We start from the raw sequence: 13,707 nt of genomic DNA, 5'->3' as shown, positions 1-13,707 counted from the left end.
GGAGCTGTGATGTCAGCAAAGGGAAAAAGGGAATAGGGCCAAACATTTGCGAAGCCCCTCATCTAAAGAGAGCTGAGATCGTGCTGGCCACCATTCCCCTTCCCGCTGGCGGCTCTGCAAAGTATCAGACGGGTCTCGGTGAATTCCCACTTGCTAATGACTGCCAATCTAGGGGCTCTCAGTGGGAGACCAGAGTTATGACAGAGCTGTGTGCTCTCCTAGGGGGTGTTTGCTGAAGGTTGGTGTCCGTCCATCTTGCTTGATTTAAGTCTTCCCAGATTCCCTGCAAAGGCTGTAAACAGCAAAGTGATGAAATTGACCCTGGAGCCAGAAGAGGGAGGAGGCCTAGTCACAGGGGCGGGCACGGAAGCACCACCAAGGGTGGAGAGAGACGAGAAACACAGGCACGAAGGCCTAGGAGGTGTCTCTGCTCCAATGAGTGGAAGGAATACCTCCCCGAGGGGCCCCCGGGGCTGCTGTAAATCCGACAGCCCACAGCGTGGTTCTGGCTGAAATCATCCGGGGGTGAGAGGGTGCCGCTAGTTAGGGTGAGGGTTTGGTCTGACACAGCACAGAAGGCACCGCCTCGCCTGAGGAAGGGGAAGCGATGGCAGTCCTGGTAACGTCCCAGGCAATGTTATCCTCTTAAACTGTCGGCAGACTGATGATAGGGTAGCAGCCTGAGACACAAAGCGGGGCTCAAGGGGTTGATTTCTTAGGATACGTATAAAGGGTACCAGTCATGTCAGCCTTCCTTCTGCTACTGTACCCACCCTCCTCCAAAGCGTGCACACACACACACACACACACACACACACACACACGAGAACACACTAACTGTATCAGACAGAAGCTACCTGCAGTTTGTTACTGTGGAGAGGAAACTCAAGCATAAAATTCAGGAGGCTTTGCCACTCTTACAGATCAGGGGTCTTGGCCTTCCCCAGTCAATAGAAATTGATCAGAGGCCAGACAAGAAATTCAGGCAAGGCTTTACTGGGGCCCCTGAAACAAAAGGTTTCCTTGCTTGCTCCGCGACGGGGAAGGGGTGTGAGCTGGTCCCTTAGATGGGGTGAGGGTAGGGGTGTGTCCAGGGGTCTGGCCGGAGGGGCGGCTTAGGAGTTTTGCCCACCCCTTAGGTTGGTGTTGCGTGCAGGGGGCATGCACAGTACCCTGCTTTTGCTCCCGACACCCTGTTTTTGCTTCCGGCTCTTCAGAAGTGGCAGTTGGGGTTTTTTTTTGGTCTTCGGTATCTTTTTGTCCATAATTTGCAACAACTGTGCATGCACGCAGTTATTTTTAGGCCCTTATAGTTTCTTTGTATGTTATTGCTCGAGGAGACGTTTTTGTCCAGGTGCAAGCCCTGCAGCAAAGGGTCCCAGGTCCCAGGTCCCAGCCTGTCTCATCACTAGCTGTCCCTGTGGCTTTAGCCAGGCATTCAAAGTTAACCCTCCTCCCCGTAACTCAGCTTCCCCATCTGTAAAACTGGGAGAATAACTTCTTACCCTGTCTCTCTCTGTCAGGCTAGTTGTGGGGATAAAGGGTATGAACCCAGGTCTCTGCCTTCCCCCCGCATTAACTCAGAATCTCTGAGGGTGGGGGGCTGACCTTGGTTTTTGCACCAGGCTTCTCCGTGATTACACATGCAGGCATAGACCCCCCTCCAGGAAGGGTAACACAAAACCATTCATAGTCCCATGCGAAATTGTGTTTGTTGAGCACTTCTCTGTGCCAATCCCTGTGCTAGGGGCTTTGGGTAAAGCAGAGAAAAAGACAGACACAGTCCCCACGCTCAGATCTTAAACACTGAGGAAGAGAGCTGTTGGATAAATAATAACAGGTATACCGCATTCCACAAAGGGCAAATACAGACCACGTGGGAGAATATGTAACAAACAAGAGACTTCCTCCAGTCTGGGAGCTCGAGGAAGACTGCTAGGAGGTGACATGTAGTCATGACCTGGAGGACAAGCAGAGGGCATTCATGGCAGTGATGGTGGCATCTTTAATTTGGGGCTGCCCACAGTCCCTCCCCGACTGAGCCCGTTCAGGGCTGCCCTCACTTATCGGGCACTCCTTGCCCACTCTGCCTCTTGGCTCCCGGGTAGGTCACAGTGGTCACGACAGCACAGCACTTGGGAAATGAGGCTGCTTCCGGGTCATTGTCAGAGAGCCTGAGAACCATGCCCAGCCCTGGGCCCAGCCCCCTTCATTTCTACCCGCTCACCTCATAGTCACAGGAGCAAGGATTCTTAGCATTTGTAGGACCTTGGCTTGTTACTCTGACGGGGGAGTGGGTGCGGTAGAGAAGACTTCTGAGTTCAGGTCTCAGCTTCACCACATATCCTGGGTGCTGTTAAGCAACACTGTAACTTCTCTGAACCTCAGTCTTTTTGCCTATGAGAGTGGTACTTTCGACTCTAAAGTTTATAGCATCGTTGTGAAGATTGCCCGAAGGCAAGATCCAACCCTTCATCACTTTAAAAAAGGGAACAAAGAAAAACAAAAATTGGAGCTTCTACTTCGAGCATTACCAACTTAAAATATTCCTGGGTTATAAAGTTTAAGTGCCTGATAAACTACAAGCAAACTGCTAAATGCATAGCTAGAGCTGAAAGAAAACAGGGGAAATCCCTAGGGACCAAGCCAAAAAAAAAACCCTTAAAATTAGGAACTGAAACCAAACGAGTCCACAAATGCAGGAGCTGGATGTTAGGAATCTCTAGTCTTGGGTGCAGGAGGAGACAAGGCTGTGAGAGGCCCAAGGGGCACCTGTGGACCTTTGCTGAACCAAAGACCTCCCAGCATAAAAATCCAACCCTAGAAGATGCTGCTTCCAGGTGCTGTCACCCTGGGACAGCCATTCTGGTTGAGGTTATTTAGTTTTTTTGGCCCCAGTGTTTTCTGATGGGCCACGGTCTTCCTACTGTTTGGTCAGCGCCCAAACCTGTGGTTAACGATCTTGAGTCTCACCCCAGCCAGTCTGCTCCTTGAAAAGGGGGGAGGGGAAGGGAAAGAGGCTAGATGCGAAATCTACCTGCTAGAGAGCTGACAAGGAAATGGGATATCTCCAGACAGTCCGCGTGAGGGGAAAGCGGCGGTGCTGGGTTAACACAGGCTTGCCCTCCACTGGTCTGGGGATCTAGTATATATTCTATGTGCACACTTGGGTGATCCAATCTAAGGAATCAAACCGCAGTGGTCCCAGATCGGTAGCTCCCCTGGCACCTGGCAAAAGTCTAGGAAATGCCCTCTGGAAGAAAGAGTCTTGAACACAGACCCCTCAGGATCCACTGTTTAATCAGGGGCTACAATATGAATGCCCTTCCACACCTCCCCACCCTCTCCCTCCCCCTGGAGTGCATTATGGTGGCCCCAAAACTGTGCACACACAAGCTTTAACAATTTTCGGAAATAAATATATCGAAACATCTGCAAGACACATGATGATAGGTTATGTTCTCATCAAAACCTTCTGTGAAAAGAAAAATCAACAGTTCAACAGAAAAATGGGCAAAGGCTACATATAGTTAATTCATGGAAAGGCATGGTTAGTAAGCACTTGAAAATGTTCCATTTCACTAATAATTCTTAAATGTGCAAAATAAAATACGGAGATTCTTTGAGTTAAACTCATAAAGACATTTATTTTTTATGAGACTCATTGTGGGAGGGACTAGTATATCAGTATATATTCATATGCTATGTGGGTGGAAGTGTAATTTGTATGCCCTTTCTAGGTGTCAGTCTGTTCATTTGTTTCCAGAACATTAAAATGTTCTTACAATCTGATCCAGTCAATTCACTTTTAGAAAACTGTCTAAAGAAAGTCCTATATGTGCGTAACATTTTACGTATAAGGATTTTCACTGCAGTATTATTCATACACACACTTATTGCATATGCACACAAACACATAATTTTTTTCTGAAGCTCTTGAGGGTAAGTTACATACATCATGGTTCTTTACTTCTGAATATTTCAGTGTGTATTTCCTAAGAACAGGAATATGATCAGGGTACAATTATGAACTTCATGAATGTGCTTCAATTCTTTATCTAATGTACCATATGTATTCCGATGTTCGTTGATCAAATAATAACCTCGATGGATTTTCTTTTCCCTCTAGCACAGGCTCTAGCTTAACATTAAGGATTGCATTTGGTTGTCATGTCTCTTCACCTTTCACTGTCTTTTTTGACTCTAATATTTTTGAAAAATACAGCCCCCCCCCAACTTTTTAAAATACAATGCTTACATTGTGTTTTTCTCATGTTTCCTCATGATTCGATCGTGGTTATGCACTCTTGGCCAGCAAGTTACGTAAATGATGGTGTGCGCTGGTCAGCGTTGCCTGATTTCCCCACTATATAATTACTGGGTTTTTTCCTCCCCTGCAACTAATAAGTAGTCTGTAAGCAGACAGTTTAAGGCCATGGGTAAAGGCTTACACGTAAGCATACATATATGCTGTTCTTCATCAAAATTCTCCCAAGAGGTGGCATCCACTGATGGTTCTTGCCTGATCTGGTCTTTACCGTGATGACTGCAGAGTGCTGATCTCCCAACTCCAGCAGTAAGAAGAGCCCTCCCTTCTCCCTACCTGTCTGTCTGTCTATCATTGGTATGGATTCCTGTTTTTTCAATGACTTGTAATTTCATTATTATACTTAATTATTTTAGTGCTCAAATTGTTCCAGATTTGGCCAGTGGGGGCATCTTCAGGCTGGTTTCTATTTCTTTTTGATATGTCCTTATCATTTTTTTTTTGAGCATTCCCTTAATTTCTGAAATAGCAAGATGTTCTAGATTCATCTTCTACCTACCCTCTGCCCCAACCGTAGAATCAGCCATTTCTTTAAGAAGCCCGGGTTCTTTTTAGTGGGAAATGGTATTAGAGACCAACATCTGGATTGCTAGGGGTGTTCAGTGCTATTTTGGTGTCTTTGCTTCCTGGACCTTTCAACAAACAAAGTTATATGCATACACATAGCTACAAATATAGATGCATCTATACATATATATGAACATAAACAAATATGTACACACATAAACATATTTTAGAAATTACTGATTCCCACTGATACCTTCAAATTTCAGTCCAGCTCCAAGGGGTTCTTATTTGTCTCTCCCATTGTATATTTCTGTATCCCTTTTCTCACAGTGAGAACCCTGGGTCCAAACCACATCAATGCATTTACTCTATTTGCTGAATCTTGAATTAATGTAAAATAAGTTCAGAATTGCTTTACCCATGCTACACCAAGAAATAAAATTGCTTTAAAAGTTCAAGATTTGTTTGCACTTCTTCCCCAATCCTACATTATGACATCCTAGACTGAGATTACAGAGTCCAAACTGTGTCATAATTTACTTAGATTAGTTCCTCTTTCCTTTTTTTCCCCACTTAGTACGTTTATTGTATTCATTCAAGCAAGCAAGGCTTATTTGGTTCCAAGTATTTTTTATTAATAAAATTGAATTTTTTGAATATGTAAAATATTAACATGTTTTCAGCAGTCAAACTATACAAAAAACTATATTCAGAGAACTGTGACTCCTTCGTATATCCCTTTCCCCCACCCCTTCCCTTGTAGAAAACAACTTCATTGTTTTTCGGTTTACTCTTCCTGTTTATCTTCTTTAAACGATAAGCAGATATATGCGTGTTTTCTTATTTTCCCTTCTTTCTTACAAAAAAGTGACATACCATATGTGCTCCTTTGCTGTTTTCATTTAATATCTCCTGGAAATGACTCCACATCGGTTAATAGAGATTTCCTTATTCATTTGCGTAGTTGCACTGAGCCCCATTGCGTGTATACATACCATCGTATGTTAACCAATCTCCTATATTGTACGTTTAGATAGTTCCCAAATTTTGTAATTACAAGTAATCCTGTAATGAATAACCTTGTCACATATATTTTCAGATTGTTGGAGGTCTATATTCTGGACAAATTCATAAAAGTGTGATTGCTGTGTTGAAGGGTAAATGCATCTGCTAAGCCCCCTCTCCACGAGCTTGGGGCCATTTTGCATTCAGACCCCGACTCCCCCCACCACCTAGGCCAACAACATGTGTTGGCCTCTGCATCTTTGTCAATCAGATGGGTGATAAATGTTATCACAGTGTAGTTTTAAGCTGCATTTATCTTATGAGTAAAGTTGATCATCTTTTAAATTATTCAGGGGCCATTTTTATATCTCTTTTTGTAATTGCCTGTTCGGGTCTTTTGTTCATTTTTCTGTAGGATTTTTGGTCCTTTATTCCCTCAGTTTTTAAAAGCTCTTTATAAATTTGGTATATTAGCTCTTCATCTGTGATGTATGTTGTGGATATTTTCTCCCTGTTTGTCATTTGCTTTTACGGCCATGTAAAAGTGTTGTTTTACTAGCATGTAGTCAAATGTACTAATCTTTTCTTTTATTGCCTCTGGATGTTCAGACGTAGCTTAAAAAATCCCCCCACCAACTATCTCCCAAGCAATTTAGTTGTCATCATAAACTTGCACCCCGACTTCCCAGCACAAAAGCCCTGGTCAGCTCGATGCAGACCACCTCATTTCTCAAACACCCACTTGGAGGTCCGGCTCATTCTGCCAATATTGGACATCTTTCTTCTGGTCATTCATAAAAAGACCAGATCTTGTAAGGAGGAAGGGATATGCAGTGTCTAGGGGAATGGGAGCAATCTTCGGAATGAGGGAATACATCACTTAGGTCCCAGGGAACGAGCATGGAATCAGCCTTCCCGCATGAGATCTGTTCCTGCCACGGTCCCTCCCACCCACTGGCACGTCCTGCACAAGGCAATGTGTGAGGCAGAGGCTGTGCCCATCCCGTGTCCTCACACCGCCAGCTCCTCCTCTCCGAAGCCCCCCAGCTGGGCTGGACGCAGAGTCTTGGTGGGGACTGTGCTGGGGCCAGATTCGCCCTTGTCCCTGCAGAAGCAGAATCCTGCTTCCGTTAGAACCTGTCAGGGAATGGAAGGGTGCTGAGCCAGATCAAGCAAGCTCTTCTTACTCCACCCCAGGGGTCTGAGCAAGGCACAGATAGAGAAGGCACCTGGGCTGGCCTGTGTGTCTTTACCAGTTTGCCAGAGATCATGAACTCTCCTCCCCCAGAGGTGTTGGGACTTCCCAGTTCCTCAGCCACTTGTTTCTGACCTCCATCCTTCTTTGCTCTGCTTGCTGTCAGGTCACCTGGAGCTCAGGTGGGCTGACTTGGACCCAGGGGCGGGGGTGGGCGCGGGGTGTGGGGACAGTAAAAGAATGGGGCAGCTGGAGAGGGGTGGATGTGACTCCCCAGCCTGGGTCTGACAGCTCTGGCTCCATCACAGTGAGGTCGGCCGCCGGCGACGGAGATGCGCTGTGTGTCACGGAGGAGGAGCTGGCAGCTGACGACGACGCGGACATGCCGTCCTTCCCGTGCACGCAGGAGGGTAAGGGCTCCGGGCTGATCCCAGGCTGGGGAGAGACTTGTCTGTCCGCATGGCTTCCAAGTCCTGGCTGTCCCTTGCCCGCTGCTCCCCGGAAACATCGCGTGGGCCCGGGTTACGCGGTACAGATGACGTCGGAGTTTGACACACGTGACATCTGTCTCCTGGGCTCCTCCTCAGGCCTGTCCGGGACCATGTCCCCCAGGGCCTCTCTTCCAGCTGGCCCAGAACTGTCCCCTTCCTTGTATCCCATGCCCATCAAGTGGCCCGTCCTTCTCAGGCCCACAGGACCGGCTTGGCATGTGGCTGATCTGAGACACCAACGCCCTCTGAACTGTTACTTGCAGTAGGGCTTCTTGGTGGGTTTCAGTATAGGTTAGAGCAGCTGTTCTCAATCTTGGTTGTGCATTGTAACCACCCAGGGATGCCTGAGACCGACCCTTAGAAATTCTGATCTCTTTCGGTCTGGAGCGTGGACGGGTATCAGGGTATTTAAACATTCCTGGTACTCATCATGTGCAGCTGAAGTTGAATCCGTCTTAGAACTTTCACAGCTGGGAGCATCACAGCTTTCCCGCTGGCCACTGGCCACCTCCCAGAGCCGCCAGGAACACCTTCTTCCAACCTTCCTCTATAACAAGGACCAACTGATACACTGGAATCATCCGTTTGGCTTCCAGGAGAACTTCTGGTTACCTGCAAAGTTTGGGGACCAACCTTCTGGTTGGCCTGGGACTGAGGGGTTTCCCAAGATGTGTGACTTACAGCTTTAAAACTGAGACAGTCTTGGCAAACCATCCTGGTTTGCCCAATACCAAGGAGTTCCCAGAACAGAAGACTCTCAGTGCTAAAGTCCAGGAAAGTCCTAGGCAAACTGGGAGGAGTTGGTCACCCAACGGTGAGACGAGGCTGGCTGCCCTGGGAGACGGCTGATGTTTCGGGAAGAGGTGCTTTCCTGCACCATGGGCTGAATGACGATGCCACGGAGACAGAATGATGGTGTGATGGCCGTGTACTTTGAAGATCCTGACTGTGGTCTTGCCTATTCGCAAAAGCTCTAGGACCTCCAGAAAAGGCAGTGAAGTGGGTAGAGGTGAGGATCCAGGACAGCTCCCTTTCGGAGGCTGGTTCAAAATGGGGTGAGACAGGCCAGAGCAGGAGAACTGACCCTTTGGCCGCGGCCTCTGCCACCGGCCTCTTTTTTGTCCCCCCCTCTCCACAGGCCGGCCGGGGCCCCGCTGCAGCCGCTGCCAGAAGAACCTGTCTTTGCACACATCGGTGCGGATCCTTTACCTCTTCCTGGCCCTCCTCCTGGTGACTGTGGCCGTGCTGGCCTCTCTGGGTGAGCGCAGGCTGGCAGCAGCAACCCGCTAGTCCGGGGCTCTCCACCCCGGGCTGCGGGGGAGTTTCTCATCAGGGCTCCTTTCAGTGCCAAAACCCCCTACAAAGACAAACACAGATCTCTGTGGCTCACGGACCAGAACCAGCATCTTCCTGACTAGGGGCTCTTAGTGCCTGATTCAAACTGCAAAGATTAGCTCGTAACTTCTGGTCAATAATTAGCTGTGTGGCCTTGAGCAAGGCACTTCCCCTCTCAGGACCTCTGTTTTCCTGCTGGTAAATGAGAGGCTAGGACTAGACAGTAGTTCTCAGTTTCAGCCCCATATTAGAATCATCTGGGAGCTGTAAAAAAAATGTGGATGCCTGGGCACCCCCCCAACTCGGATAATGGAATTAATTCAGTAGTTAAGCTCTTCAGATGATTCTGGTGTACATCCAGGGTTGAAATCACCAGATCGGACAATGTCTAAGCCCTTTCCATGGCCTTTGTGTTTCTCAAAGTGAGGCTGGATGTGTACCCGCGTCAGGGTTGCCCCCAGGATTTGTTAAGATGCAAATTCCTGGGTCTCCCTCAGACCTACTAAGTCAGGGTCCTGCTGGCGAGGCGCAGGGATCTGAAGTTAGGTGGTTCTCATACCCTCAGCAGTTTGTATGACTGTGGTGGCTGACCCAGGTGATGGCGTGCTGCCAGTTTCAGGTAACTTCTGCCTTCTGGATACTAACACAATTTATGGTTAAAAAGTGAAAACAAATTTGAAAGTTTCTTACTGCAATCTCATTCCATTCTTAGCTTCAGAGTTAAAAAAAAAAAGCTTTTTTACAAAGGGAAGCCTGTAGGTTTGTTTGCTCCAATGGACTAGATATTAAAGACAAAGCTGGGACTCAGGTGAGGCAAAGGAGGCACGGAGATGGATAGGATTAAGAATCATTTTTATTTTTATATTTCTTTCTTATTTGTCCCCATTCTACCCTGTGGTCAGGTCCTAGTTCTAAAATCTGAGGGGGGTGGAAATTAGCTATGTATATGTATAATTTAGGTACTATTATATATTCTAATATGTACATATATACCCACATACGTATAAACACATATATACACTTAAGGGAGATATATAAAAAGATTATATCTATCTATGTCTATAGATATACAGATACACAAGTATATATTTTTAAGAGATGTGTGACAGACTCTGGCCATTGGGAAGCCCCACAGAAGAGTGAATGGTTTTGGCCGCAGAGGGGCTGATAAAAATGTCTTCTCAACAAACGACTGCTGTTTCTCTAAGACCCTTTTCTCATCTATCTCTGTTTCCCCTGCAGTTTTCAGGAAAGTGGACTCTCTCTCAGAAGACATCTCCCTGGCCCAGGCTCTTTATGACAAGAAGCTTGTGTCCATGCAGGAAAATCTCCAAGGGCTGGGTGAGTGTCCAGTGTCCAGATGTGCTAATGACCGTGACAGAAGGCCGATATTACTTGACGGGAGGTGGGGGGGCAGGGTTCCCCCCATGCCATGGTGCCCCGGAGCAGGGCAGCCTTCACCAAGCTTCAAGGCACGAGGGAAAGACAGCCATGGCTCCCGGCCTCCCTGTCCAGCTGGAGAGCATCCAGCCAACGAGGGCTGCTACCCTGGGATGCACCCAGGAATGGGGCTGGGGGTTCTGTGAGTGGCATGGATCTAGCCAGAGCCTCCAGGTAGAGAAGCAAGCCGAAGGCAGTCCACTCGCCAAGTATCTTCACGTATCTGAAATTATTTTTAAGATCTTCCCTATGCTCTTGACAAGTCGGCCCTTTCCTCATCACTGCCTTAAAGTTTGCACAATTTACTATCTCTTTATCTCTTGCTTTCACAAGGGACGTTCTCGTTCTGAGAATGAGACAGAAGGAGCCATAAGAGAAGGGTTTAGAGGGGGTCTGCTTGGTGGGAAGAGAACGTCCTATTCTGCCACTAATTAGCTGAGTGACATTTGGCAAGTCACTTTTCTGAGACTCGTTTCTCATCAGTCGCGGCGGGAAACTATCCCTGTACCCTCTTCTCCACGAGCTTGTGACAGGCTCAAATAAGCACAAATATTAAAATGTGGGGAGACATTTTAAAAATAAAATGTAAATGGGAGGTTCTTGGCAACCTCAGAGAAGTTATGAAGATACATACTCTCAAGAATTTGGTGGTGAGATGGAGAAAATATCCTAAAGCCTACATTTCAGGTCAGAGTAAAGTCATTTGGTAGAAATAAGATTGCATAGAGGTGGCAAGACTTTTCCAAAAAGGATTTCATAGCAGGTCTTAGGAAAGGAAGAGGGTTAGGAAAGCCACTTGCCAATTCATTATGCTCTGAAATATTAAAGAAGCAACCTTTGTCCTGTGATCCTTCAGCAACTCAAAATGTTGTCCTTTTCTCCTGAAGAGCTGAAAGCCCCGAACAACTGCTCTTTCTGCCATGAGGCTGGGCAGCTGGGGCAAGAGATCAGAAAGCTGCAGGCGGAGCTGGAGGGAATTCAGAAGATGCTTCTGGCTCAGGAGGTCCAGCTGGACCAGACCTCCCAGACCCACGAACTGCTCTCCACCACCAGCGGTCAGATCTCCCAGGAGATGGGCAATTGCTCCTTCTCTATCCACCAGATCAACCAGTCTCTGGGGCTCTTCCTGGCCCAGGTGAGAGGCTGGCAGGCCACCACAGCCGGCCTGGACCTCTCTCTGAAGGACCTCACCCAGGAGTGCTACAACGTCAAGGCTGCGATGCACCAGATCAACTTCACCGTGGGGCAGACTTCTGAGTGGATCCACGGGATCCGGCGGAAGACAGATGAGGAGACCCTGACCCTCCAGAAGATGATCACCGACTGGCAGAACTACTCGCGGCTCTTCAGCAGCCTGCGCACCACCTCGGCCAAGACGGCAGAAGCGGTCAAGAGCCTCCAGGCCAACCTGGGGGCCTCCTCCCAGCGCATCAGCCAGAATTCTGAGAGTATGCACGACCTGGTGCTGCAGGTCATGGGCTTGCAGCTGCAGCTGGATAACATCTCGTCCTTCCTGGATGACCACGAGGAGAACATGCACGACCTGCAGTACCACACCCACTACGCCCAGAACCGCACGGTGGAGAGGTTCGAGACGCTGGAAGGACGCATGGCTTCCCATGAGATCGAGATCGGCACCATCTTCACCAACATCAACGCCACTGACAGCCACGTGTACAGCATGCTCAAGTACCTGGATGACGTGCGGCTCTCCTGCACGCTGGGCTTTCACACCCAGGCCGAGGAGCTCTACTACCTGAACAAGACCGTCTCCCTCATGCTGGCCACCACCGACCTGCTCCGGGAGCGCTTCGGCCTGCTCAGCGCCCGCCTGGACTTCAGCGTCCGCAACCTGTCCATGGTCATGGAGGAGATGAAGGCCGTGGACACACAGCACGGGGAGATCCTGCGCAACGTCACCATCCTACGAGGTGAGAGCCAGATCTGGGCCGGGCTGCCGGGGAGCCCCCAGAGGGCCTCGGTGACCTTGGGAAGCACAGAAGGACCTGGTTTGGGGCAAAAAATCTCAGTGGGTTGATACAATCCTGCAGCAAATTCCTGGGGTGACTGGCAGCTTTTACGTCCTTGCCAACCTCTTTTGGAAAAGTGTATGGCTCCTCACTTTGCCCGACATACAAATTTGGATTTTTATGTGTGGATCTGTTTAATTGGGCCCACAGAGAGATATAGGTAGAGCTCATCTTTCGGAAACTCTGTCTCCTTTTGTTTTCTCCCTTCCCACCCCCTTATTGGTGCTCTCAACCATCTGCCCTTCAGATGCCTGTCACTCTGATGCCCTCTTCTCCTCCCTTCTCACCCCTGTCTTAGGCAGAGTTCTTCAGAGATATAGGAGAGAGAGAGAGATTATAAGGAATTGGCTCATGTGATTTTGGAGGCTGGCAAGTCCAAAATCTGCACAGCTGATGTCCTAGTTCAACTCAGAAGGCTGGAAGCTGCTGTAGAACCAGGAAGAGGCAGTGTGCCAGTTGAAGGCTGTCAGGCTGGAGGATGCTTTGTTACTTAGGGGAGGGTCAGCCTTTGGTTCTATTCAGCCTTCAACTGATTAAGTGAGGCCCACCCACATTGAGGAGGGCAATCTGCTTTACTCAGTACCGATTTTTTTTTTAACTTTTTATTTTTTATTGGAGTAGAGTTGATTAACAATTTTGTGTTAGCTTCAGGTGTACAGCAAAGTGATTCAGTTATACATATACATGTATCTATTCTTTTTCAAATTCTTTCCCCATTTAGGTTGTTACATAATGTTGAGCAGAGTTCCTACTCAGTACTGATTTAAATGTTGATTTCATCCATAAACACAATGGAGACACACCCAGAATAACGTTTGGCCAAATATCTGGGTACCCCGTGGCCCAGTCAAGTTGACACATAAAAATGAACTGTCACAAGTGCGTCCCTCATCAACCTGACATGCATGCACATCTCCTTAAATCATACTTAATCTCCAAATGAAGAAAGTAACAAGGTCATAATTCTGCCTAATATACATGATATAACGATCCTGAGAATAACCCAAAATGCACTAACCCCTTCCCCGGAAGAGGAGGTAAAGTCCTTGAGTGATGTTTACTCTTCTTAATATCCCATAACTTAAATATTATGATATAAAGTTAACAATATTTAAATACTGTGATATAAAGTCAATACATTTTGTATTTTTTGTTACATGGTAAGGGGATAAGAGAGGGAATAAAACAAAGATATATATACATATATGTCAACATATAACCATAACACAATGAGGAAATACTCTTGACAATTACAGTCCTCGCTCATGAAATTGGTCAGACGGTCACAGCTAGTGACTTCTTCCACTACCCATTCCGTATTCCCTTTGCCTTCAGCAAGCACCTCAGCTGGTTGTGCTTCTTTACCTGGTAGGGTGA

General features: G+C 47.6%; 1 protein-coding gene across 5 annotated transcripts in view; it reads left to right on the top strand.

Moving 5' to 3' along the window:
• SCARA3 (scavenger receptor class A member 3) overlaps positions 1-13,707 on the top strand; it is a 39,538-nt gene that overhangs the window by 11,186 nt on the left and 14,645 nt on the right. For 4 of the 5 annotated variants that reach the window (XM_082402789.1, XM_082402791.1, XM_082402790.1 and 1 more), the window contains 4 exons: positions 7,343-7,444; positions 8,664-8,783; positions 10,103-10,201; positions 11,188-12,231. In XM_082402789.1, the coding sequence (XP_082258915.1) occupies positions 7,343-7,444; positions 8,664-8,783; positions 10,103-10,201; positions 11,188-12,231 (1,365 nt within the window). The remainder of the gene's footprint in view (positions 1-7,342; positions 7,445-8,663; positions 8,784-10,102; positions 10,202-11,187; positions 12,232-13,707) is intronic. The other variant, XM_082402792.1, reaches the window with a different exon arrangement.

Source organism: Balaenoptera borealis (genome assembly GCF_965194805.1).
Source record: "Balaenoptera borealis genome assembly, chromosome: 8".
NCBI lineage: Eukaryota > Metazoa > Chordata > Mammalia > Artiodactyla > Balaenopteridae > Balaenoptera > Balaenoptera borealis.
Note: the sequence above shows the minus strand (reverse complement) of the source record. Positions and strands in the feature narration are given on the sequence as shown.